This window comes from Papaver somniferum, chromosome 5 (assembly GCF_003573695.1).
Source record: "Papaver somniferum cultivar HN1 chromosome 5, ASM357369v1, whole genome shotgun sequence".
NCBI classification, from domain to species: domain Eukaryota; kingdom Viridiplantae; phylum Streptophyta; class Magnoliopsida; order Ranunculales; family Papaveraceae; genus Papaver; species Papaver somniferum.
The window spans coordinates 199,730,601-199,758,246 of NC_039362.1; the positions used below are offsets into that span (position 1 = coordinate 199,730,601).

Genomic DNA, 27,646 nt, shown 5'->3' on the forward strand with positions numbered 1-27,646 from the left:
CACAGATTCCACCGAGTTAAAATAGAAAAACCTCTGGGCAAATTAGTTCTGCTGGTGTAATCTAGGGTTGAGATGGGGATCGATTCTTCTTCTTTTAGTTCAATTAGTAATCGGTACGAGGGTAGATTTGTTCGTCTGGGATTATAATAACAGTTTGATAATTTATGACAAAAAGAGTGATGACAGTCGAAACGCAGTCACAAGCAGCAACCACTGATCAAAAAGAGGTACAATTGCAACATGATCTCGAAGAAGAAGAACCAGTTCCATACGTTGTTCTAGTTCAAGGACCTCCCAAGGTATTATTATTTTCTTTGCTTTTAATCTAAATTGAGGTTTATGTTTTGTTTATAATTTTGTCGATTATCTTATTTCTAATCAATTAGGAGATTATGACCCTTTTTAATACACGATTGTAGGTTGGGAAATCCATGCTGATTAAATCTCTAGTGAAGTTTTTCACTATGCACCATCTAGATAACGTTCGAGGCCCTATTACTGTGGTATCAGGTACTTGTTGTTTGCATTATGTGGTCTTAGTTGTTCTAAACCCTTCATGCCCATGTGATAATCTTGTTTTGTTGTATTTTTGATAGGTAAGCATAGGCGGCTGCAGTTTGTGGAGTGCCCAAATGATGTTAATGGCATGATAGATGCTGCAAAATACGCTGATTTGGTGTTATTTTGTATTGATGCAAGTTATGGGTTTGAAATGGTAAGTGACAATAGAAAGTTTGTGTTGATTTTGTTTTAATTAGTACAAGAATGACTGTTCTGATTCCTGCCTTACTGGATTTACAGTTTATACCAGAAACATGTTTCATGCACATGATTAATTGTGAAAAAGCTTTCTAATGTGCCATCATGAACTTTCTTGTACAACCTTTTGAATTTATTCCAATGACACTGCCCTGGGCTTTTCTTTGACTAGGGGAAAATCATTACCAAGTTTAGAGTGTCTCTATTCCTCACATGTATAACAACGATATGGGTATGAGTATTAGTACTGGTTCTTCGACGATATCAGAGGCCAAGTGTGCATACATCATCCACTAAGTTAGACATACATAACCACTACACATGAGTTACATTTTGATCAAATAAGCATGACACACTATACTTTGAAAAAATAAACAATCATGTGTCTTCTTCTTCTCGTTCATTCCCGCTTCTTTTATCATTTGATGCTTTATAGAAAAAGTTGCAGAAATGTTAAAATTTTATGCTGCTGTGTTGGGAACGAGTACCAGAGTAGAGTTCATACGTGTCCCTACGGGGTAATTCTTTTAACAGCAAAATGTAGTCCACTCGTCGTTACACAGCTTCTCACATATCTATTATGATATATGATGTTCACCCATAATTTTCCTCTTCTTTTAATGTATAGCGGCATGATACAACTGCACTGCGTCGACAATTATTCACCGATACAGGAAACAAGGCGAATTGGAATTTGTGATTGTATTTGTATGCCTGCTGTGTGATGCCTAAGAACAAGTCACAGACTCTCAGTCTCTGTTCATTTTCAAAAGAATGCAGATAAAATATTTTAGTTATTATGTCTTCAAAGATGTTCATTTTGAAAATATGGTGGTTTTGAGGCCTTTCTTTCTTCTTGCAAAATGCCTTTATTGATTTCAGGAAACATTTGAGTTCTTTAACCTTCTACAAGTTCACGGCTTTCCAAATGTTATTGGTGTCCTCTCACATCTTGATAAGATCAAATGTGATGGACAACTAAAGGTAACCAAGCAGCGCCTCAGTCGTCAGTTCCGGAACGAAATATACGGCGGAGCAGAACTATTCTACTTATCACGTCTTGACAATGGAATGTAAGTTTTTGTTTAGATTACTAGGGTCATATGATTCATGCATTTAATGTATATTTGTTGCTAATTTTTAATTTAATGGACTTATTAGTAGAAAAAAATCTGCAAGTCTCAATTAAGGATTGCCGCTTATCCATTGTTGTTTCTTATTCGTTTATAATTAACAGGTACATGGACGATGAAATTCACAATCTAGCAATGTTCATATCAGTTATGAAATTCAATCCTTTGTCCTGGCAAACTGCACATCCTTATGTGCTAGTCGATCATTTTGAAGATGTTACTTCTCCGGAAAGAGTGCAGATTGACAATAAATGTGATAGAAACATAGTTATGTACGGTTATCTCCGAGGCAGTAATTTTAAGAGAGGAACTAAGGTACTTTCTCTAGCTAGGTTGTTTTGACTCTCTCTCTCTCTCTCTCTCACTCTCTCTGAATACTTGGTATCTTTTATTGGTGCACGTCAAACGTGCTTTGATTCTATTAGTTTCAGAACTCTAGACTTCTAGGAACATATTCTTGTTTGGCCACCTTGTGAAATATCATACTGTATTATGTTTGATTTGGTTGTCGATTTTCTTAATAAGAGCATATCAAAGAACGAGAATTGTTGTGTTATGAGCCCCATATAAAAGATCTAGACTTACAATAATGTTGTTAAAAGTCTGTGGGCATCCAACTCAAATCCTATAGGCAATGAGTGGAATGGCCCTTCCATATTGTAGCTGTTGTTTATTTTGGGGATCTAAGCAATGTTGTACTATTACCCTTCATAAATGTAGCTTAAAGAAAATTCGATGTTGAGCCCACTTGGAGTCATGCCCCGTAGATGTTAATTGAATAATTTTCATATCCCGAAGGCCTTTTAGGAGTCTTATACTATATGAAAAAAGGAATTTTTGCGTTATTCGTTGTTGCAAACATATGCTTGCTTTTATGAGCAGTAAACACAGTAAATTATGCTTTATTAGTTTCCGGCCCATTGTTCTGTATATCCAACATATTGTTTTCACTTTTTCTTCCACTACTGTAAGTACTGATTTAAGGTGTATAATACCAGGTGCATATTGCTGGTGCTGGTGATTTTCCTGTATATGGTATTACAAGCTTAGCTGATCCCTGCTCTTTACCAATTGCTGCCAAAATGAAGGGAGTGAATGACAAGGAAAGACTCTTTTATGCACCAATGTCTGGTCTTTGGGGTCTTCTCTATGACAAGGATGCAGAATATGTAGATGAACGCAACGATAATGATGAGGTAACCCGATCGGAGATTGAGGGTTTCAGAGCAGGAACTTATTTAAAGTTGGAGGTTCATGATGTCCCTTTTGAGATGACTAAAAATATTGATCCCAATTGCCCTATTCTCGTCGGAGGTATCAGTCTCGAAGATGAGAATGTTGGATATATGCAGGTATCACACTAACTTTTGAATGTATTGTCGTTAGGCAATTGTCAGTCCGCATCATAGCACTCTTCCACTTTCTAGGATGTGTGCTAGGATGCATATTCAGAATTTTTTAACTAGTACGTCCATGACTTGTGAAAATGTCAACTCAATCTCCTCTGGAGGTTTCTTCTTCTTCCAAGCCTTTAGTCCCAAACAAATTGGGGTAGGCTAGAAAGGGGAGACGTCCGAAACAGTCACCCATAGGTACTGCTCCCGCCCTTTCTTAAGGGAATGGCTTGTTTTCAACCAAACAAAGATACACGAGGAGTTCCCAAGCACCCATCTTGGTACTGCTCTTGCCTTCTATTGGTGTATCGCTGGCTCGCCAAGCTGACCACGACCCTATTCTCGTAGGGGAATGTCTGGGGTTTTACTGTGGGCTCGCGCCCAACATGGACATTCCTCCTTTATCCTGGCTTACGACAGGCTGTGCCAAAAAACTACACAGGCGGAGTTAGTCTCATTCCGAGGTTGAATCGATTTAATATATTAATGTATGTGAACCAAAAACTAGAACCTAAAACTTGAGTAATAACCCTTATGTGAAGGATCATGAAAATGAGGGATACCCAGATTTTTAGTTCTCTCTTTATTTTATTTTATTTTATTTTATTTTTAATACGAAACCTCTCAAAGAAAGTGTATGCTTCGATTTTTGAATATGTTTTTCTTGTACTTTTAGGCGAGGCTTAAGCGACATAGCTGGCATAGGAAATTATTGAAGACAAGAGACCCAATCATTGTTTCAGCTGGTTGGAGACGTTACCAGACCAGACCCATTTATGCCCAGGAAGACGGTGGCAATCGTTTGCATCGAATAGATTCCACTCCCGAGCACACAGATTGTCTTGCAATGTTTTGGGGTCCTCTTGCACCTCTAGATACTGGTTTTGTTGCTGTACACAATCTGGCAGGCAATAAGGTCTGATGTATTCTACTTGAACTTTTGACTTATCATCACTATGGTATTTCAGTACTTGATTAATTGCAATTGCAACAAAGAGGGGTATTCGTCTATATAAGATGAAATAAATGTGCGTGTAAGTTCGTACCGTGTATCCTTGATTTCCTGCGAGTACCTGGCGAAAACTAAGAAAAAAACTAATTACTGTACTCCCTGAGACTTGTCTTGTTCAGATGGTATCTTACATTTCATGAATACATCACTGCGCCTAATACTCACATTTTATGCCCGTCATCTGCTGTTTTTCGGTTAATGTAGCAAGTGTAATACATTTTTCTTTCTTCTGTAGAAGAGGCTATCCCTTAATTTTCTAAATGTAAGGATGTGAGAATGGGATGCTACACCACTGTTGTTGATTTGCTTGTATGTTTGAGTTCTATTTTGTTTATTGATCGACTTGTATTTGATTCCCCAGGCTGCATTTCGGATTTCAGCAATGGGTGTCATACTTGACTTTACCCAGGCTGCAGAGATAGTTGCAAAGATTTTGAAGAAGTGCAATCAAGTTGGGACTCCTCTCCAGACCTTCAAGAAAACTGCTCCCATCAAAGACATGTTTACGTCAGATCTTGAAATTGATTGGTTTAAAGATGCAGCAATTCAGACTGCAAGAGTTCGGGGGAACGTTGAAAAGGTATTGTTGCCTTGTGCCAAAACTAATTTCGGCGGGCTGTGTTTGCTCTTTCGTATTTTTATTTATGTGCTTTATCGGGTGTCTGGACTCTGGATTCTACAACAACAGCTTGTGATCCATTTGCTTTTGTGATGCTGTAGTGTATGGATGAACAAATTTTCTGTGACCGTTCTTATGGGAAGTTAAATTGTTGGATCCTTTCCATGTGGTCCACAACTAACTCGTGTGTTTCCAGACCTTCATTAGTTTTCTATAAGTTCCAGGTCCGCAAGGATGGCGTCCTACCGCAGATAGCCAGATACGTGAGGCTCCTCCTGCTCGTTATGGGAATTTCTGTCCTTGGAATTTGAATTTTGAGGGCATGAATTTCCAATATTCCCTCGATGTTGTTGATGGAGATGACGAAGAGAGTTCCGATGCTGATCTTCAGACGAAGAATACTGCGGTTATCAAGGTAAGATTTCCATATGCCTTGTCCTTCTTTAGTTGAGGCAATTTTAATTCTTTTCAAAGCCAGGGATTTTTATTCTTATATGCCTTGTCTTTTTAGGCGATGAAGAAGAGGAGGATAAATCCCAAGCAGTCCACCACCGCAAAAATCGAGGAGGCGGAGGTTCATGAAGAAGTTAACAGTCCTGTGACCGAGCTTGGAGGGGATGAAGATATGTCTGATAGGGAGGAGCGTACTGATACATCCCTTCCAGGTCATGATGATGAAGAATTTGTTGAAGGGAATACTACCGCTGGTGGCAGCGGTATTGGTGGTGAAATTAATCCCGCAGGTGGCTATGGTGCTGGTGCCGAAGATAATCCCCCGGGTTGCAGCGATGTTGGTGATGATAACATTTCTCTTGGTAATAAGGGTGTTGGTGGTGAAATTCCCGCTGCGTCCCAGGAGTTTTCCTTTGGCCGGATTTACTATGCGGGGGATGGTTTTGATATAAACGCTGCCCTGGTTCTGGCTTCTGAGTTCAACCTACTTTCCCCAAACGATGATTGGGATGTGCTTGGTAACTCTAGCAAGTCGTATGGAAAGGGCAAGGGAGTCGTGAATGCTAGTGATATTCCAGAGGGGAGTGGTGCTAGAGATCTTCCAGATTTGGATGCGGGAGTAGCCTCGAACTCTTCGGGCGTTAAGTTCACAGACATGGGTGGGGCCTCGGTTGGGTCTTCTGGAGATGATTTTCCTCAGTTGTTGATCCTTGAGGGTGATTACGCCATCTTAGCTTGGTTCAAAAAGAAGAATTTGATGTTCGTACCCAATCCAGCTCCTGTGATGGAGGGTGAGAAGAAATCTGATGCCTATACCCATAAGATGATGCAATTGTCTCCTGAGGACCAGGTCGCAGAAGCGTGGGATAAGAATATTTGGGCCTTGGAGGCTGCTCTAGTGATCGACGCTCCCTCGACTGTTGCTGACATGATGGCCTTGGCTGATGGGTATCAGTATGGATATCCCCAGCAGCGGATGTTAGAAGTGAGTTTTCTTATCATTTCGCCTTGTATCGTTATTTAGCAATTTTAGAGTCTGGGTGTTCTAATTTCTGATTCGCAGATGATGAGGAGTGAGCATTGCAACCACATGTTATACCAGTTTTTTAAGGCCAAATCCCTCAAGTTGGAAGCTAAGCTTCGTCTTCGGGAAGAGGAGCTTACCGCGGCTGAGGCTGTTATCTCTGATAGAGATAGGGAGATAGGTGCGTTGAAGAGTCTCCTCAAGGATAAGGAGCAACAAGGTAAGGAGGAGGAGAAGCTTCGCTTGGAACTTGCTATGGCTCGTAGTGAGTTGGAAGAGGCTAAGAAGAATTCTTCGGATGTTACAGGTTCGATTATATGTTTTCTCTTCCTTATTGTTGTCCTTTACTGTAATTAGTGTTCTGTCTGAGTCTCCCTCCCCCACCCTATCTTCAGTGGGTGGAGTTCCCGAGTTAGTATGGCTTCGGAATGAGCGGCAACGTCAAAAATCTCGCATCTCAGAATTGGTAGAGAAGATAAAGAGCGAGGCTGATAAGTGGAATGCTCGTGCCGATGAACATAATGCTCTGGCAGAGGAGTGTCCACTTTCAACCACTCATTCATTCCAATGAGTGTATGAGTGATTTGATCGAGTATTATGTTTACAGGATTCATGCTTCTGGAATTAATCTTGATTCAATTTTTCAGTCATTTAATCGGAAACACCAATATCAATTTCTTCTGAATTGAGACTTCTCTAGCAAATGATTAGAAAAGCGATGACAAAGAAAGAAATCGTACAAATTTTTTTCACGTGGGTCATGGGCAACCCGGATTACCCAGATAATTACAAAATAATCTCGTCCGTTTAGACATCAGGATCCAACGACCACCGTCACCCCGTGAGACTCTGTGAGATAAAGCCCTGTCACCCGAACGCGCCCCATTCATAATTAACTAACTCTTTAAAAGTAACTTATTGAAACCAATTTAGATGAGAGTCTCATTTGAAGATGAGTTTTTTAACTTCTTTGATGATGTTGATCATATATGGTACACCACGTCTTCTCTTCGTTGTCAATGTGTTGTTACTTTCAAACAAAATCACTCAAGCAATTGCAAATAGAAGCAAAGATCAAATTGAAAAGATGAAAGTATCACTTTTTGCAAGCAGGGGAATAAAACATTCAATTTGGTCTTTCCATTTGCAATTGCTTGCTTCCTAGTGAACACCATTTATCCAATCTTTGATTTTCTAGACAAAAAAAGTTGATTTAACAGAAATTATGAATTATTTAGTATTATTTACATAATTTAGGCCACTTTCCTCGTGTACAATCTACACTGTTATACAAATCCATGAGATTTAACTCTTAGCGCATGTTTAACAAAAGCCTTTAAGAATTATCCCAAAACATGTACTGTAAACCATAAGAAACCCCCATTTCCAAAGCATCACCAATACGCTCCTATGCTGCTATCAAAAATTAATCCCAATTCCCAAGAAACCTAAAACATCAAAATCTAAAATTGCATTGACACCACATAACCCCCAATCACATAAAGTGCGTGATAGACCCAAAAAATATTTGAAAACCACACTATAGATATCAACTATTTCCTCCGTTACTTTTTAATAGGCCAGTTTCTTTTTTTTTGAGAAAATTAAGGAAATTAAGAGAACTAATTATTGAAAGTGGTCCTCTAGACACTTGTCAATAAAAGAAGTAAAGTGAAATGGTCCCCATGACACTTGTCAGACAAAGAAATAAATGAAATGGTCCACATAACACTTGTCATCAAAAGAAGTTAAAAGAAAAGTGGTCCCAAAAAATTAAAGTAAAATTTGAGTTTCCCAATTAGAAAATTGGCATATTTTTTTGAAATATTTATTTATAAAAACTGGCCTATTAAAAAATAACGGAGGGAATATTAAGTCAGTTAGACATCCCTAAGACAAAAACAATAAGAGGTGTATCCAAATACCTTATGGTTTCCCAAGTTCTTCTAGTGTTGGCTTCTTTAAGGCTTCTTTGGACATTTTCGAACTAATTCGCAAGTGGATTGGTCTCCCCGTAACAGTGCCATCACATGTGAACAAAAAATGGGACACATCAAATTTACATTGACGACTTTCTAGAGTCGTTGGGTATACATCCCTCGACATGGACGACTCTTTCTCTATGTTGTGACATACATCCAATTCATGTGAGAATTTAAGATAATCTTACCATCAACACAATCATCTTTGTTGCTTGAACTTTCCCCAACATCACTTCTAAAAATCCTAAATTTCCTCTAAAACCTCCTCTTCTTCTTCTCAACTCGAACAACAACAAATAAAAAAAAATTGATTCTAAAATCTGAGTTTAATCTAACATAATCTAACCACACTAATTAACTTAACTTAACTTAATTAAATTTTAATACTAATCATTCAGGGACAGTTTAGCCATTTAAAAATATTTTGGTTAAGGGGTGACTCAATTTGAGTTTTAATGACCTTTTTTTGTCCTCTAGTGGGAGGCCCCTAATTGTTTTTTGGGGGCCCCAATTATACTAGGTTATTAAAGTAGGGCACCGCATTATCAGTTCTCACTTCCTTCAGTCTCAACCACGGGGGCACAGATTCCACCGAGTTAAAATAGAAAAACCTCTGGGCAAATTAGTTCTGCTGGTGTAATCTAGGGTTGAGATGGGGATCGATTCTTCTTCTTTTAGTTCAATTAGTAATCGGTACGAGGGTAGATTTGTTCGTCATTGGGATTATAATAACAGTTTGATAATTTATGACAAAAAGAGTGATGACAGTCGAAACGCAGTCACAAGCAGCAACCACTGATCAAAAAGAGGTACAATTGCAACATGATCTCGAAGAAGAAGAACCAGTTCCATACGTTGTTCTAGTTCAAGGACCTCCCAAGGTATTATTATTTTCTTTGCTTTTAATCTAAATTGAGGTTTATGTTTTGTTTATAATTTTGTCGATTATCTTATTTCTAATCAATTAGGAGATTATGACCCTTTTTAATACACGATTGTAGGTTGGGAAATCCATGCTGATTAAATCTCTAGTGAAGTTTTTCACTATGCACCATCTAGATAACGTTCGAGGCCCTATTACTGTGGTATCAGGTACTTGTTGTTTGCATTATGTGGTCTTAGTTGTTCTAAACCCTTCATGCCCATGTGATAATCTTGTTTTGTTGTATTTTTGATAGGTAAGCATAGGCGGCTGCAGTTTGTGGAGTGCCCAAATGATGTTAATGGCATGATAGATGCTGCAAAATACGCTGATTTGGTGTTATTTTGTATTGATGCAAGTTATGGGTTTGAAATGGTAAGTGACAATAGAAAGTTTGTGTTGATTTTGTTTTAATTAGTACAAGAATGACTGTTCTGATTCCTGCCTTACTGGATTTACAGTTTATACCAGAAACATGTTTCATGCACATGATTAATTGTGAAAAAGCTTTCTAATGTGCCATCATGAACTTTCTTGTACAACCTTTTGAATTTATTCCAATGACACTGCCCTGGGCTTTTCTTTGACTAGGGGAAAATCATTACCAAGTTTAGAGTGTCTCTATTCCTCACATGTATAACAACGATATGGGTATGAGTATTAGTACTGGTTCTTCGACGATATCAGAGGCCAAGTGTGCATACATCATCCACTAAGTTAGACATACATAACCACTACACATGAGTTACATTTTGATCAAATAAGCATGACACGCTATACTTTGAAAAAATAAACAATCATGTGTCTTCTTCTTCTCGTTCATTCCCGCTTCTTTTCATTTCATGCTTTATAGAAAAAGTTGCAGAAATGTTAAAATTTTATGCTGCTGTGTTGGGAACGAGTACCAGAGTAGAGTTCATACGTGTCCCTACGGGGTAATTCTTTTAACAGCAAAATGTAGTCCACTCGTCGTTACACAGCTTCTCACATATCTATTATGATATATGATGTTCACCCGTAATTTTCCTCTTCTTTTAATGTATAGCGGCATGATACAACTGCACTGCGTCGACAATTATTCACCGATACATGAAACAAGGCGAATTGGAATTTGTGATTGTATTTGTATGCCTGCTGTGTGATGCCTAAGAACAAGTCACAGACTCTCAGTCTCTGTTCATTTTCAAAAGAATGCAGATAAAATATTTTAGTTATTATGTCTTCAAAGATGTTCATTTTGAAAATATGGTGGTTTTGAGGCCTTTCTTTCTTCTTGCAAAATGCCTTTATTGATTTCAGGAAACATTTGAGTTCTTTAACCTTCTACAAGTTCACGGCTTTCCAAATGTTATTGGTGTCCTCTCACATCTTGATAAGATCAAATGTGATGGACAACTAAAGGTAACCAAGCAGCGCCTCAGTCGTCAGTTCCGGAACGAAATATACGGCGGAGCAGAACTATTCTACTTATCACGTCTTGACAATGGAATGTAAGTTTTTGTTTAGATTACTAGGGTCATATGATTCATGCATTTAATGTATATTTGTTGCTAATTTTTAATTTAATGGACTTATTAGTAGAAAAAAATCTGCAAGTCTCAATTAAGGATTGCCGCTTATCCATTGTTGTTTCTTATTCGTTTATAATTAACAGGTACATGGACGATGAAATTCACAATCTAGCAATGTTCATATCAGTTATGAAATTCAATCCTTTGTCCTGGCAAACTGCACATCCTTATGTGCTAGTCGATCATTTTGAAGATGTTACTTCTCCGGAAAGAGTGCAGATTGACAATAAATGTGATAGAAACATAGTTATGTACGGTTATCTCCGAGGCAGTAATTTTAAGAGAGGAACTAAGGTACTTTCTCTAGCTAGGTTGTTTTGACTCTCTCTCTCTCTCTCTCTCACTCTCTCTGAATACTTGGTATCTTTTATTGGTGCACGTCAAACGTGCTTTGATTCTATTAGTTTCAGAACTCTAGACTTCTAGGAACATATTCTTGTTTGGCCACCTTGTGAAATATCATACTGTATTATGTTTGATTTGGTTGTCGATTTTCTTAATAAGAGCATATCAAAGAACGAGAATTGTTGTGTTATGAGCCCCATATAAAAGATCTAGACTTACAATAATGTTGTTAAAAGTCTGTGGGCATCCAACTCAAATCCTATAGGCAATGAGTGGAATGGCCCTTCCATATTGTAGCTGTTGTTTATTTTGGGGATCTAAGCAATGTTGTACTATTACCCTTCATAAATGTAGCTTAAAGAAAATTCGATGTTGAGCCCACTTGGAGTCATGCCCCGTAGATGTTAATTGAATAATTTTCATATCCCGAAGGCCTTTTAGGAGTCTTATACTATATGAAAAAAGGAATTTTTGCGTTATTCGTTGTTGCAAACATATGCTTGCTTTTATGAGCAGTAAACACAGTAAATTATGCTTTATTAGTTTCCGGCCCATTGTTCTGTATATCCAACATATTGTTTTCACTTTTTCTTCCACTACTGTAAGTACTGATTTAAGGTGTATAATACCAGGTGCATATTGCTGGTGCTGGTGATTTTCCTGTATATGGTATTACAAGCTTAGCTGATCCCTGCTCTTTACCAATTGCTGCCAAAATGAAGGGAGTGAATGACAAGGAAAGACTCTTTTATGCACCAATGTCTGGTCTTTGGGGTCTTCTCTATGACAAGGATGCAGAATATGTAGATGAACGCAACGATAATGATGAGGTAACCCGATCGGAGATTGAGGGTTTCAGAGCAGGAACTTATTTAAAGTTGGAGGTTCATGATGTCCCTTTTGAGATGACTAAAAATATTGATCCCAATTGCCCTATTCTCGTCGGAGGTATCAGTCTCGAAGATGAGAATGTTGGATATATGCAGGTATCACACTAACTTTTGAATGTATTGTCGTTAGGCAATTGTCAGTCCGCATCATAGCACTCTTCCACTTTCTAGGATGTGTGCTAGGATGCATATTCAGAATTTTTTAACTAGTACGTCCATGACTTGTGAAAATGTCAACTCAATCTCCTCTGGAGGTTTCTTCTTCTTCCAAGCCTTTAGTCCCAAACAAATTGGGGTAGGCTGGAAAGGGGAGACGTCCGAAACAGTCACCCATAGGTACTGCTCCCGCCCTTTCTTAAGGGAATGGCTTGTTTTCAACCAAACAAAGATACACGAGGAGTTCCCAAGCACCCATCTTGGTACTGCTCTTGCCTTCTATTGGTGTATCGCTGGCTCGCCAAGCTGACCACGACCCTATTCTCGTAGGGGAATGTCTGGGGTTTTACTGTGGGCTCGCGCCCAACATGGACATTCCTCCTTTATCCTGGCTTACGACAGGCTGTGCCAAAAAACTACACAGGCGGAGTTAGTCTCATTCCGAGGTTGAATCGATTTAATATATTAATGTATGTGAACCAAAAACTAGAACCTAAAACTTGAGTAATAACCCTTATGTGAAGGATCATGAAAATGAGGGATACCCAGATTTTTAGTTCTCTCTTTATTTTATTTTATTTTATTTTATTTTTAATACGAAACCTCTCAAAGAAAGTGTATGCTTCGATTTTTGAATATGTTTTTCTTGTACTTTTAGGCGAGGCTTAAGCGACATAGCTGGCATAGGAAATTATTGAAGACAAGAGACCCAATCATTGTTTCAGCTGGTTGGAGACGTTACCAGACCAGACCCATTTATGCCCAGGAAGACGGTGGCAATCGTTTGCATCGAATAGATTCCACTCCCGAGCACACAGATTGTCTTGCAATGTTTTGGGGTCCTCTTGCACCTCTAGATACTGGTTTTGTTGCTGTACACAATCTGGCAGGCAATAAGGTCTGATGTATTCTACTTGAACTTTTGACTTATCATCACTATGGTATTTCAGTACTTGATTAATTGCAATTGCAACAAAGAGGGGTATTCGTCTATATAAGATGAAATAAATGTGCGTGTAAGTTCGTACCGTGTATCCTTGATTTCCTGCGAGTACCTGGCGAAAACTAAGAAAAAAACTAATTACTGTACTCCCTGAGACTTGTCTTGTTCAGATGGTATCTTACATTTCATGAATACATCACTGCGCCTAATACTCACATTTTATGCCCGTCATCTGCTGTTTTTCGGTTAATGTAGCAAGTGTAATACATTTTTCTTTCTTCTGTAGAAGAGGCTATCCCTTAATTTTCTAAATGTAAGGATGTGAGAATGGGATGCTACACCACTGTTGTTGATTTGCTTGTATGTTTGAGTTCTATTTTGTTTATTGATCGACTTGTATTTGATTCCCCAGGCTGCATTTCGGATTTCAGCAATGGGTGTCATACTTGACTTTACCCAGGCTGCAGAGATAGTTGCAAAGATTTTGAAGAAGTGCAATCAAGTTGGGACTCCTCTCCAGACCTTCAAGAAAACTGCTCCCATCAAAGACATGTTTACGTCAGATCTTGAAATTGATTGGTTTAAAGATGCAGCAATTCAGACTGCAAGAGTTCGGGGGAACGTTGAAAAGGTATTGTTGCCTTGTGCCAAAACTAATTTCGGCGGGCTGTGTTTGCTCTTTCGTATTTTTATTTATGTGCTTTATCGGGTGTCTGGACTCTGGATTCTACAACAACAGCTTGTGATCCATTTGCTTTTGTGATGCTGTAGTGTATGGATGAACAAATTTTCTGTGACCGTTCTTATGGGAAGTTAAATTGTTGGATCCTTTCCATGTGGTCCACAACTAACTCGTGTGTTTCCAGACCTTCATTAGTTTTCTATAAAGTCGGCAAGATTTGTTCTCCCAGTGAATGACCAAGTTGCACACACGTTGGTGTTGAAATCTTTTGTTGTGTTAGGGGATATAGCATTTCTGTGAAGCTTGTTTCTTTGGTTTACCAATTGTGTTTGATTGGGCAGGCTGCTAAAAAGAAGCTCGTTAGTGAACTTATAAGGAAGGGAGATCAACGTAGAGAAGGGATTGCTAGTTGCTCATTTCAGCATAAAATTTCTCTTTGCGATAAAGTTTTCATGCGCGTGTGGAAACAAGTAAGTGAACTGAAGGATTCAGGCGACTGTACTGGACAAGGCATGGAATCAGTAGGTGAACTGAAGGATTCTCTCAACAAGGTTATCTCCTAATCCTGAATTTATGGTTTAATTTTTGACTTGCAAGGTTGAAATTTTTCATTTGTCCGCATCTCAACTTACTTGTATTTGTTCCAAAACCAAGGTTGATCCTGCTAGGAGGCAGCAGACGATTACACAACGACGTGGTGTGGTGTTTGCCGAGAAGAAGAAGAATACTGGAAATCGGATCTGTAAAGAGTACCAGGTAAGAAGACATGGGCTAATACAACGCTTACCATAATTCATCTCAATCTTCTAGGATAAAACATACTGTTCCCATGTATAGCTGCTCGCTCATTTTAGAATGTAGTCTATTTATGTGTTTCAGAGATCATTGTCCGGTCTACTTTTCGATACAAGGAAGTCGAATCTGATTGGTTAGACATTGTGTTTATGCTACAGTGTAAAAGGAGGCCGAAGGAATGTAAGGAGCTTTCTGAGAAAGAGAGAGAGTTTATGCTAGAGTGTAGAAGGAGGCTGAGGGAATGTAAGGAGCTTTCTAAGAAAGAGAGAGAGTTCTCAGAGCCGAAAGGAGGGTGGGGCAAACTCAATTATATACGTATAGGACATTAATATTTATTGAGGAATTATTCATTTATTGTTTCTGCTGCTGAAGCTAAGGGATCAAGGTCTCTTTCTCTTGACGCTTGCTTGATGGTTATTCACAAGAATTATGGGTTTTTGTTCTACTAGACGATCTGTGATGCTTTTTGTAGTGTACTTTCACTGCTATGTACAATGGGTGCAATCAGTTATCACAGTTTTTTTTTTCTTGATCTCTAATTTGATTCAGTTTGTAGAATGGATTTTGTGTACTTATGTGGGTTTGTTCTCTGACTCGGTTTAAGGAAATGACTTACTTTTTGTTCTGGGTACTGAGATGACTTTACTTCGGTTACAGCTCTAAAATTTTCTTTGTTGTTCACTTCTGACCAAATGAGAGCTTTAGATGTACCACTCTCCCCGCTTTGTAGGAGTTGCTCCAAGTAGATAACAACAGAAACCCTTTTCGCTGTGGTTTCCATAAGAAAAAATGCAGTAAGGCGCCAACTCGGTAGTTTAGAACCAGATTCAAATCTTAGCAAATGATTTAAATTGTTTCCAGTGGATCGTACCAAGGAAGAACCCAAGTCTTCGCCATATTGTCGTCTCATGTGCAAGAACGTGACCCCAGCGAGAGTGCGACATCCAATTGTACTATCAGTCTTTCTATTGGCCTCGGAAAACACCAGCTTGGAGAACAGTAGAAACAGTACAGCGGAATTGCATTATGCCAAGGAAAAGCACTACGACCTTTTTGCAGATCAAAGACTCTACAGTTTTCTCCAGGAATTCTCACACTAACAAAACAAAGCAGTTGAATACTGCAACCGGGTTTGACAAATTGCTATCCTGCATGCTGTGGCAAATTGTGCTAAATTTGATAGTCAGCAAATGTTATCAAGTAAACTCATCAGAATGAGAGGAGCCATATCCAAGTTTCTGAAGTATGCATTTTAACCTGTCCAAGTTTCCAGCAGAATCCGCAAGATACTGTCATTGAGCTTTCATTACACAATCCGCAATTTAAACTAATAAGTCGGTAAGATTGATAAGCCTACTACTTAGATCTTGATGCAAAACTGATACAGGCTTCAAAAAACAAAAGGCAGCAAATGTAAACGGAGCTACGCAATACTCCGTTTGTAACCATTGTGCCAACAATCAATCATAAAAATGAAGTAATATAACTTTAGAAAGAACCTGCAAATCTGCTAGTATTCATTTGATTTAGACATGCGAACTGGCACTTTGCAAGGATAATCCTGCAAGTATTTGTAAGCCAAAGTAGTACACAAACATAGAAGCATGCGCCTCTGGCTCAGAGCAAATGGTATATACCTCTACTTAAGACTCGAGAATCAAATGGTATAGGCCCCTAAAAGCATAAGGTGCTCATCTTATCAGAATTAGTCAAGGATACTACATAAGGTGCTGGCATCCCATTGAAAGTTGTAAATATAGATATTTGCTGTTTTGTCTTGGTAGGTTAGTACTAATATGGTGCTAACAAGTTTATCAACACCCAATTTACGGCTCCACTACAGAGAGGCATCTGCTATAGCTATTCAATTAAGCTGTGAGGTTTTAATAATACAAGTAGCAATTGCATTCCAAGATTTCTCATGTCTGGCACGGGAATACACATAAGGAAAGAACCTCCACTCAATCCCTCTAAATGGTGTTGTTTCCTAGACTATATAAAACTCAAGTGTACATATACCAATATCTTGAGGCAAAGGTCTACACAGTAAGACATGGTCAAAAAAAAAAAAAAACTAAAACCATAATCAAATTTACATCAGTAAATTGGAAATTCTGGATAGAAAAATGGATCAATTTCATGAAGCGCAATTTAAGAATCAGAAAAATCTCTCACATATTAGGTTTACTGACAACAGCTCATTGTATTCATATACCTAGATATAGTCAGCAATAACCATTTCTCAATGAAAAATAACAGCGGAGCTAACAACATAAGAAATGGTATATCCTTCCTTCCTAATGCATCCCAAGGATGACGGTCCTTTTCATGTATCTTTTGATCTTGATTGGCCTCCCCTTTTTGTTTGTCCATTTAAGTATCCTCCTGTTGATTTTGTTCTTCAATCTAGAGCTCAAGATTCTCACTGACCCGTCCTGAATGCTCTCAATTAACAATTGTCTGATAGCAAGTCTTAAAACCCCCATTTCACCTTCCGTTTCCGACTCATAGTGATCATGTCTATACTCACCAGTCCTCGTGATCATGGTGATGGAAACTCGTCCATCAGTGTCTTCATCTTCAGAAATAGCTTCTCGCATAGCAAATAAAGCACGTAGATATTGACTCCTCCAGGAAACTCCTTCTATCACTAAGTACTCTTCACATGTATCAAGGATACCTAAAGCTGCACCCCCTCCGCTGCCAATAGTGCAAAAATTCCAGTACTCTCTATTTTGCAATTCTTGTCGAGTAAACTGTCTAGTGTGAGAGTTAATCTCATAAAAGGCCAAATGATCCGCATAAAATAAAGAAGGTGATGAAGGCCATTGATTCACGGGACGTGTGATATCACCCGTCGCGTCTATAAATCCTCCGAACAAAATCTCTGCGTGTTCGTGGTGAATATCCACATCAGGTGCTAAATCTTCATGTGGGGGATCCGTTAACATGTACTCGTGAGAGAATCTTGCGCACTCTTCCATCGACAGATTTTCGCCCAATTGAATCCTTTCCCTCAATATCGGAATGATTCTGTCTCTGTACCACCAAGTATATCCGGCACATACAGCAATAATGCGATTCGGACCTTCCCCTAAAGAAAAAACCTTCTCGCTATCCAATATTTGGTATTGATGGACATGCATGACATTATCTGGACCAACCCAGTATTCTGTTCCTGTTTCAAACCCATCAGCAGCCATTACAATGATCTCAGGATTCATAAAAGCCAGACCAGTTGAGCCATGGCCCAAACGAATAAGTAGGGATGGTGGGTTGATGTTCTCTGGCAACGAAACACTCTCTAGTTTCTCACTGGCTGGACTCGCAACTGGAGCCTCACGACTCGGTATAACTCGGCTGCTAATCTCAGAATTTGACCCACCACCAGTACTGCCTCCGTTATCGCCTATGCTGTGAGTAAGAAAACTGCTGACGAAAGAAAGAGACGGAAATTCAGAAGACATGTAAGCAGAGCGGCGGTTTGCAGTTGATTGATTTAATTGCGTGGTGAGATCTTTGTTAACCAATAGGAGAGACGCTTTTTCTTGACTTAACATATCAACTTGTTTTGCCAAATTATCAAGAGAATCACAACATAATCTGAACTGATCCATTAATTTTTCATACCGACGATTCTCTGCTGTAATTTTACTGTCTTCTTTATCAAATCTCCCGAATACACTGGTCGGAGACGTCACCGGAGCTTCACAACTCGGAATAACTCGGTTTTCATGACTCGAAACTCGGCTGGTATTAGTATTAGATCCACAACTGCCTCCATTATCTTCAATGGTGAGCTTACCGAAATCTGCGTTAATAGAAACTGATGGAACTTTAGAAGAAACATAATCAGAGCTTTGATTCTTCTCATGATTAACTGAAATATCACTTGATAAACCTATTTGTTCCATTAGATATTGACTAACCAATCGGAGAGCAGCATTTTCTTGACTTAAAACATCCACTTCTTTTGACCAATCCTTGAGATAACCACAACAAAAGCTGTACTGATTCATCAATTGATCATACTGTAAACTGGGATAGGTAAATAAAGTAGATTCTCGGTCTTAATTTGATTGTTTTCTTCATTAGAAGAAGATGATGATGAAGGACGACTAAGATAAACTGGTGATTTTGGCGGGATAACTAGAGAAATTTGAGAACCGAATCTTCTAATACCATAACTTCCTGATGACGATGATGTACAACCTGTTGATGCGTCTGAATAGTGATGCTGTACTTCGTCTGAATCTTTTTTCTGCATCTTGATTGATATCTGCATACAAATGAGGTAATCAGAACATCAATTTCAAAAGCTTAATTACTACAAAATCAAATGATTCCTTCATCAAGAAAGCTGAGGTTTCAGAAATCAGTAACAAGACAAAACATGATCGAATTCTTTAAAATACGAAATCAAAGTATAAAACCAACTTGAATATAGCTGGAAGACTAGAAACCCTAAGTTTTACAGTAACCGCCTTATATTGAAACAACAACACTGTCATCAATGAAGCCTTAGTATGCAGATGAATCTGGTCAAATCACAACAGATTATTAACTACATCGAACTTAGACTAAACATGGAACACTTGAAGATCAAGAAATTGCAGAGATTCACAATCACAATGAGCCTAATATACTAACAAGTCAGTAAGATATCAAATCAAAAGGCAATCTACGGAGGAATTAAACTACATTAAACTTAGAACATTAACAAACCGATAGTTAGAACTGATAACAAATCTAAACATGGATTAATTGAAGATCATCATCAAGAAATCGCAGAGATTCGACAAATCATAAGCATCAATAATTACAGAGGTTCTCAAAAAAAAACAGATCATATAATGAATTAGAACGTATATAAACCCTAAATTTTCATGAATTTTTACCGAACCGCCACAGATTGAAACAATAGCAGTACTAGTCAAGACTAGTAACGAATCACTAAGAGATCAAATCAAAAGACAATCTACAGAGAACTTAAACTAAATAGAACTTAGAACATTAACAAATTGATACTTGGAACTTCTTAGAAATCTAAACATGGACTTATTGAAGATCATCATCAAGAAATTGCAGAGTTTCTTTAACGAAACACTCACCAGTTTGAAAGCGTGTATCAGAAGATTCTTTGGTGAGAGAAACAGTTAGAGACAGAGACAGTGAGAGAGAGAATGCGAAGCCAGTAATGAAGAATCTGGAAATGAAGAATTATGGGTAAGACCTTTATATAGAGATGAGAGAAAAAGAAACAACTCGCCGGAGAAGAGACTGGGTTTGATAATCTCTTTCTTTTTTCAAAATCAGAAAGGTGGGACCCAAAGATGTTTGCGTGATATCTGATGTGGATGTGTATCTTTTGGCATTTTCATTAGAGTACTGTATCTTTATTCATTTTTCTTTAAAAGCATATGGGTCCAAAACTAAAGTGGCCATTGAAAATGTGAGATTGATGATATCTCTGTGTAGTAGGATAATTATAATAGGACATATTGTAACGAATAGATTTTACTGATGAGGAAACATACATTTTTTTACCGTGTGATCAATGTTGCGGAGCGTGCTTTATAAGAAGAAATTAGTCATAGTACAAGTAAACTTTTCGGAATACCTGCACGATTAAAAAAATGCACATTGCTAGCATTCTCTTTAATATCTTCTGAAAATTACTAGTATAAAAGGTAATATTTACTGTCAGAGTATAACCTTTTGTATTACAATTTTTTTTTTTTTTTTTGTATTACAAGATTATTTACGACCAAAACCAATTTATTGAGCATAAATGGATTATTGGCAACAACCAGGAAAAAAAAAATTTCCACTATCTTATTTTGCAAAGATAGGGACATAAATTAGAGAATGTTAATGGAATTTATATCTCCCTGGTGGATAAAAGCAGCTAAACACTGTAAGAGAAATTATGAAACCGTTGAATGGTCGGGTATCGGACCAGATTTTCACACAACTTTATAATCTTTGTTTTGAAATGAACATCTTTCTTCGCGAAAAAAAGAGTCAGACTCTAGATATAACTTAGGGTAACACTAACTTTATATACGGAACATGCCAGTCGAAGGCCGCGAGTTTTTTTAAATAGATAGAGGGTTAAATTCATAAGATAATCAGTATCAGCAGCATCAACCTGATGGGCTAACAAAAATTTACTAAATGTACCTACTAAATTTTCTTATTATCAAACTAGGGACGGACTATAGCTTATTTTAGCCCCTTGCTAAGCCCGTCCCTGACGAAAAAGAAAGGAAATATTCACTCGGGAAATAATTACGATAAGTTTACTTGCAGCTCCTCCGTGCACAACCAAAATTATTGCGAATGGAAGGAAGAGAGTGAGCTACATGCTGGCCGGCCACCTCATTCCGTAAGAATCTCTTTACGTGGGAAAGAACGAGAAATTCAAAAAAAAAAAAGGAACTCGTCTATACTAAATGTGGTCCCATAACAGTAGGAAAAGAAATACACCAGATCCCAATGAGGGAATGATGTCACCTTCATTAAATTCAACACACCATAATACCATATGCTTGTTTGTTGTTGTGACACACGAAACAAAATTTGATTCTGTGGATCCCACCACATACTTCTTGAATTGATACTCAAACTGACCTTTTGCCCAAAATGGCCATTGAATCATGGTTTCACCACAACCATCATCCTAACTCATTTAGAGAGAGAATGTCAAACCAACAAAGAAGAGTATGGAAATAAAGACCCAAAAGTTGTAGGACCTCTATATAGAAAGGTAAGATACATTCAATACGTGTGATCCATGTTGTGGAGTGTGCTTTATATGGAGAAATTTGTCATGGTACAAGTAAATTGTACAAGTCCTTTGTTGCTCAAAGATGTATTAGATCACATCACCAAGGAAGTTGGGATATTTTTGTTGGAATCTCGTGACAATGAACAACACGGTGGATGTATAAAAAATAATAAGTAAAAGAACTGAATTAAAATAATTCTGTGAAATAACTTGACGTGGGTAGAATGACGGGTTTAACAAATTATTTTTAATACATTAATTTGTGCGTATGCTCGAAGTGAGTTCAGGTGCTTATTTCAAACCATACAAAGATTTTAATCAGTTGATACACTTTCTTTTCATAACCTTTCACCATGAAGCCCTCGCGTTGTTGCGTATAAATTTTCATATAAAAATGGTAAGGAAAAGAGGGACAAGTGTCGAACTTCTATTCGTTCCCCAATCCCCTATCCATATTTGCTCGTGTAAAAAATTGAAAATGATATGTTGATCAAAGAATGCTCCCGAATTTAATCCCGCACCACACAATAGTGGGACCCATTAAACCTTACTAATCCCAATGCTGAGAGGCTTGTTTTTGTCCGTCCGATCTCCTATCGTAATGATTTTCAGGGCAACATGTTAGTCAGTTTATCATCTCCTATCAAAAATTTATCCAGACTCTTCGGCGGCAAAGAAACAGTTAAAGACTGAGAGAGAATGTAAAATCAAGACTGTGTACGGCTTAGCCAGCAGCTTCGATCAATTTACACTTATCGCTAATTATGTGTCATAACTCAACAAGAGTGTGTGAGCGAAGAAATGAAAATCTGGAAATGGACGGTGGGACCTTTTATATAGAGGATGAGAGAGGACAAATAAATAATGCTACCTTTCGCCGGAGAGGGAACCTTGTCGGCTCTCTATATGCGGATCCCTATCTTTTGCTTTTTAGCCGACTTGATATTCCCGCCGATACATCGTCTATACGTGTGATTCAAGCCTTATTGTCTCTGATAATTGTCATTATCCCACTTTTCTATTCATTCCCCAAAGCTTCATCTCTTCACTCCACGAATGTGGTATTGCACCAGTGAGCTATACAAGGAGCTCAACTATGTTTAGTATTTTTTTCCCGCTTTACTTTGTGTTCGTTTAGTACTTCATGTTGAAATAAATTACTATTTAACTCAAGACATTTCTCTTTGGATTTTACCATCTTACCTAAATAACTAATCATAACGTTTATTAATAAATGCAATTATTATTATTATAAAATGATTTACAATCAAAACCAGTCTATTGCTTAAAATATACAACCCGTCACTGGGTTATAATTTTATGTTTCTTTTAGATAGCTTAATTTGGGGCCAACAGAATTAATTGGGGCCATGTATTAGAGGACAAAAAAGGTCACCAGAACCTAATTTGGGTCACCCCTTATAAAAATATTTTTTAAATGACTAAAATGCCCCTAAATGATTAGTGTTAAAATTTAATTAATTAGTGATAATCTTACTTAATTAGTGATAATCTTAATTAATTAGAGTTTAATTTTTTTCCAGATTTTTTGTCTGCAATGTTTAGTCTAAAATTTTTTATTTCTTTTTGCCCAGATAGTATGAAAAATCGTCAAGGTATTAAAAAATTTCATTGACGACCCTCAACAGTCGTTAATGTTTAGATTGTTTAAGTGACGACTCTAAACTGTCGAAGATTCATTAATGGCGGAAGTGTACACAGTTTTGGGTCATCATAAAAATGATCAATTCCCTGACAACCCTTTGGAAGGGTCGTTACTGTTTTGGTTACGCATTTGACGACTTAAACAGTCGTTAATGTTTTAGAAATGTCGTTATAGACTGTCGTTAATCTCTAAAAAGAGTCGTTAGTGTATGACAGTTTAGAGTCGTTATTATTTTGATCATGATGTATATGACGACCCTAAACTGTCGTTAATATCGGTGAAGGGTCGTTACTTGAAAAAAAAATATTAATCAAGGATAAAATTGTATATTCATCTTCCGATTTTTACACCCCTAAAAAATTTGGAGGCAAACAAAATTCCATGTCCCCCAATTAAAAGTTATGGTCGCCAATTAAACTAGGTTCTTTTATGTTTCATTATCTTATGAATCGTGATTTAGGGGGAGGGATTTACGTTGGGGATAAAATTGAAGTTATCCCGTATAATCCAAAACGTTAAAGAGGCAATTCCTCCGTGCATAATCAAAATTGTCGCGAGTAGAAGAAAAGAGAGTGAGCTACATGCCGGCCGCTTCACCTCATTCGGTAACAAAACACAATACGCGGAGAAAAGCGTCGTTAAATAAACAATTAAAAAACAAACCTGTTTTGTCTCATAAATGTGGTCCCGGAGAGTCAGCGTCATTAAATTCAAAAACAAACCTTTGTTCTAACCCAGGACCAGGAGACGAATTTGATTTTGTGGATCCCACCGCATACTTGAAGTGATATTTCTCCACTCAGCTGACTTCTTCATTATTGTGCCCAAAATGGTCACTGTAACATGATTTCACACCCATCAAATTCCAGTCTACCAGGGTCATTTATTTAACAAACATGAAATATGGATCACAAAATGAACAAATTAGCTTGCACATTGCGATCTACAGAGAGCCACGTGTTTCTTCGTAATATGTGTAGTTCTTTCCCGGTCACCAGCACCAATAGCACAACGGCTCATATTCCCTTAAGCCGCTGGCTATTCAATATCACTTTAATCCGCGTGGCTTTGGTTTGCCGGTCAACGCATACATATGAATGGCTAAAAGTTCAATCATTCAACTGCTCTAATCTTCCCCACTTTACCCATCCACGTCGCTTGTGGAAACAATTTAAAGGGATGTGTTAGTTATTGAAGACTAATTAATTATTTTCTAAAATTAGGCGTGGTTATTTAGGGAAGGGATTTCCTAAACCGGTTAGAATTCTTGGTGGTCAAGTTTGTAACCTATATAAATAGGTAATTAGGCCTTGTAGAATTTGTACATTGTGTAGAAAACGATTAAGAGATCGGTGAGAGATTTCTTGTATAGCTTTTAGGGCTAAACCTAGGGTTTCGTTGTGATAGCATATTGGTGAGGAACAAGAGACAAGGTTATCATCTCTGGTAATTGTTGCGGTGTAACCAAGGGTTTGCTGGGATTCACACGACGTTGTAACCTCTTTTTTTTTTCATAGTGGATTTGAGTTGGCGCGGCTCAAAGTGGACGTAGACAATATATACAAGTTGTATGTATTGGTCGAACCACTATAAATCTTGTGTCTTGTGATTTGATTTATCTTTCTCATATTTTCATAGTTGTTTGTGCTTGGTTTACTTATTATTCATCATAATATCTCAAGATCCGTTATTCCGCGATTGTCAGTTATTCCCTAAAAAAATCCTCACAAAATGCTTCATTTAGAGAGAGATAGTGAGAAGAGTCTGAAAAACTGAAAAGTAGGACCTTATATAGAGAGGATGATCAGAAGAGAGCCACAACCTTGCGGAGAGGGAATCTCTTTTCTTTCCGAATTTTTCAAAATGAAATTTTACTTGCAGAAAGGTGGCACAAGCCACACAACGACAAATATGTATTAGGTGGATGCATATCGTTTTTCTTTTTATTGACATGACATCAGTAAAGAAGTTGAGGATATTCAGCTGGTACTTTATAGTCCGACTCGGTTACATAAAAGTTTTACAGTTTTGCAACGACGTAGTATGAAATTTTCTTTAGCATCCAATGGTAGTTATCGAATAAGGAGTGCACATAAAATTTCGACTCCTGCGGACAGAGAAAAGAAAAACTTTGTCATCATGTTATCAATATCACACACCAGCACGCAACAAGAATGCGTGAGAGTTTCTTGTATATTATTTTAGACTAGTACCTGAACATGGCAACCCAATTTGGATGCAACTATGTCATCATTGTCATGTAACCCAACAAGAATGTGTGCCGTGATAGAGATTGTGTGAAACAAAATGAAAATCTGGAAATGAAAGAGTGGGACCTTTTTTACACTTCTATATGTACCGGGCTCTAATTCTAATGGTACTGGGGCCATCATCTATATTACAGCTAGAACTGCTGTTTTCATTTGAACGGATAATTTATAGTACATGTCGGCAATCAAAATCGGTATGGAAACATAAACAGTAACCTCCAATTACTTTTCATATCCTCGATTAATCCCTCTTTCTTTTACCCTGCTATTCATTTTCAAGCCGACTCGACATTCCCATCAATACATTTTGTACGTATGATTTTCAGGCCTTATATTATCTAAAAGGTGAAAATTGTCACTATTAGAGTAACCAAACTGCACTTACTTCTCACTCTTCCAATCGTTCCCCAAGGATCCATTTCTTCTGTCCACGCATATGGCATCGCATCACTTGGCTATAGAAAGAGATCAAGGATGTTTTATTATATTTTATTTCCGTTTACTCGGTGTTCGTTTGATACTTGGTGTGGGATAAATTATAAGTTAGATATTTGTCTTTGGGTTTCACCAGCCTGCCCGGATAATGTCATTTTCCTACGCAAAATATGTAAATATTCCGTGAAAGATCTTTGGATATATTTTATGTTTATCAAACTTGTGAGATATTTACTTTGGATAATATATTTATGGACGATTCTAAACATACAGTTATGTCTCGAGAGGGTAGAAAACCTTCGAATACTAGTATATGTAACAACATGAGTAAGTTTTTTCGGGAGTTTTTCGCCTATATCGGTCGGTGATTATTTCGGAGACTCTTCCTAAACAAAGGTAAAATTAGCATATATTTGGCCAAAAAAAATTTAAAAATTCACTGGGCTACGTCTACTTGCACGATTAAAAATGTGCACATGCCTAGCATTTTCTTTTATTTTGTCTGAAAATTTCTAGTGGAATAAAAGGATTATTGGCCAAATATAACCCCTCAATGTCTATTATGGGTGAAAAAGAGCACGATTTATAAAGGGGATACCAGTCTTACTAAGTGCTGATACCATTTCATTGATCCAACGGCCAGGATCAGTGGGATTTTTTTGTCCTATATGAAACGGTATCAACACTTAGTAGGACTGGTATCCCCCTTCATAAATCATGAAAAAGAGTTCACATATTCACCATCTTATTCAGCAGAAAGAAAAAAGGGGTCTAAGACTCCTGAAATCCAAAAAATCTTGTCAAAACTATTAAAAAAAGACGCCTACGAGCTCCAATCATAGCCCGGGCCAAGTGCGACCACCTAGTCCACCTCCACCACCCTAACCGCGAAAAGTTGAAATTTCCCAAGCATAAGATAAGAACCATGTTTTAGGACATACCTATGACAAAAACGGGTTATCATATAGTAATCATAAAAATCCCTTATCCATATATTTTGCTTATTGCCAAAATTACCCTTATTTAGTTTCTCAACACCGCAAGAATGATGCCTGAGCATCAAAAAGATCTATCGAGTAAATAACGCGCCATAATGATGATTTCGCATCATATAGGTTTTACCGTCCAAGATTTTAATCTTACTAGTGCATCTATGCTATCTGCACCTTCAACCAACTACCCTTCCCTATATATGTCTTATTGACATTTTACAACTAAAACTTGGGGACCAGTGGACATGCTTGCTTCTCTATTCATGGTCGTTTTGCTAAAAATCCTGAGTAATGCGTCATGGTGGTGCAAAATCCAATTTGATGCGCCATCATGGTGCAACAATGCTCTTTGCCAGTCACCCACTGGAGTGATACGCCATGATGGTACAACATTTTACTCGATAAGCCACCACTAATGTGATGCACCATGATAATGCGATATTAGTAGGAAATAATGAGATTTCCATCTTAGTAAATGGTGCAAAGAAGGGTAGTGACATTGACCCACAAGAAGCTCAGAAAGCTCTTGAAATAGCTGAAGCTAACTTAAGTCGGGCTGAGGGCAAGAGACAAACAATTGAAGATAATCTAGCCGTCAGACGATGTAGGATGCGAGCAGAGGATATCAATGAAATTTCATAAAAAAAAATAGGTGGGCCCAAATAAAAAAGGAAATTCTGTTTATACTCCATATTTTGGTTCTGCGGATTGAGTCGAATCAACTGTAACAGTATTTCTTATGCAACTAAAATAAAAGAGAGGGTGGTTAGAAAAACTTATTAGATACTAATTACTCCGGTATCTAATAAGTTC

The 27,646-nt window shown here is 37.8% G+C and overlaps 2 protein-coding genes across 3 annotated transcripts; both read left to right on the top strand.

Annotated features, from left to right (window-relative positions):
• The first annotated feature begins 153 nt into the window (after positions 1-153).
• LOC113284254 (ribosome biogenesis protein BMS1 homolog) lies at positions 154-5,025 on the top strand. The gene is made up of 8 exons (XM_026533669.1): positions 154-299; positions 420-510; positions 597-715; positions 1,642-1,832; positions 1,997-2,207; positions 2,891-3,244; positions 3,963-4,202; positions 4,660-5,025. Exons 1-8 carry the CDS (start codon positions 165-167, stop codon positions 5,008-5,010), a joined length of 1,692 nt encoding a protein of 563 aa, XP_026389454.1. The 5' UTR covers positions 154-164; the 3' UTR covers positions 5,011-5,025.
• A 3,921-nt stretch (positions 5,026-8,946) lies between these two features.
• On the top strand, positions 8,947-15,130 carry LOC113284255 (ribosome biogenesis protein BMS1 homolog). Of its 2 annotated transcripts, none has more exons than XM_026533670.1 (11): positions 8,947-9,257; positions 9,378-9,468; positions 9,555-9,673; positions 10,598-10,788; positions 10,953-11,163; positions 11,847-12,200; positions 12,919-13,158; positions 13,616-13,834; positions 14,227-14,436; positions 14,540-14,641; positions 14,839-15,130. In XM_026533670.1, exons 1-11 carry the CDS (start codon positions 9,123-9,125, stop codon positions 15,007-15,009), a joined length of 2,043 nt encoding a protein of 680 aa, XP_026389455.1. In that variant the 5' UTR covers positions 8,947-9,122; the 3' UTR covers positions 15,010-15,130. The 2 variants fall into 2 exon arrangements, with proteins under 2 accessions (XP_026389455.1, XP_026389456.1); XM_026533671.1 differs by having other exon boundaries at positions 14,765-14,893.
• The last annotated feature ends 12,516 nt before the right edge of the window (positions 15,131-27,646 follow it).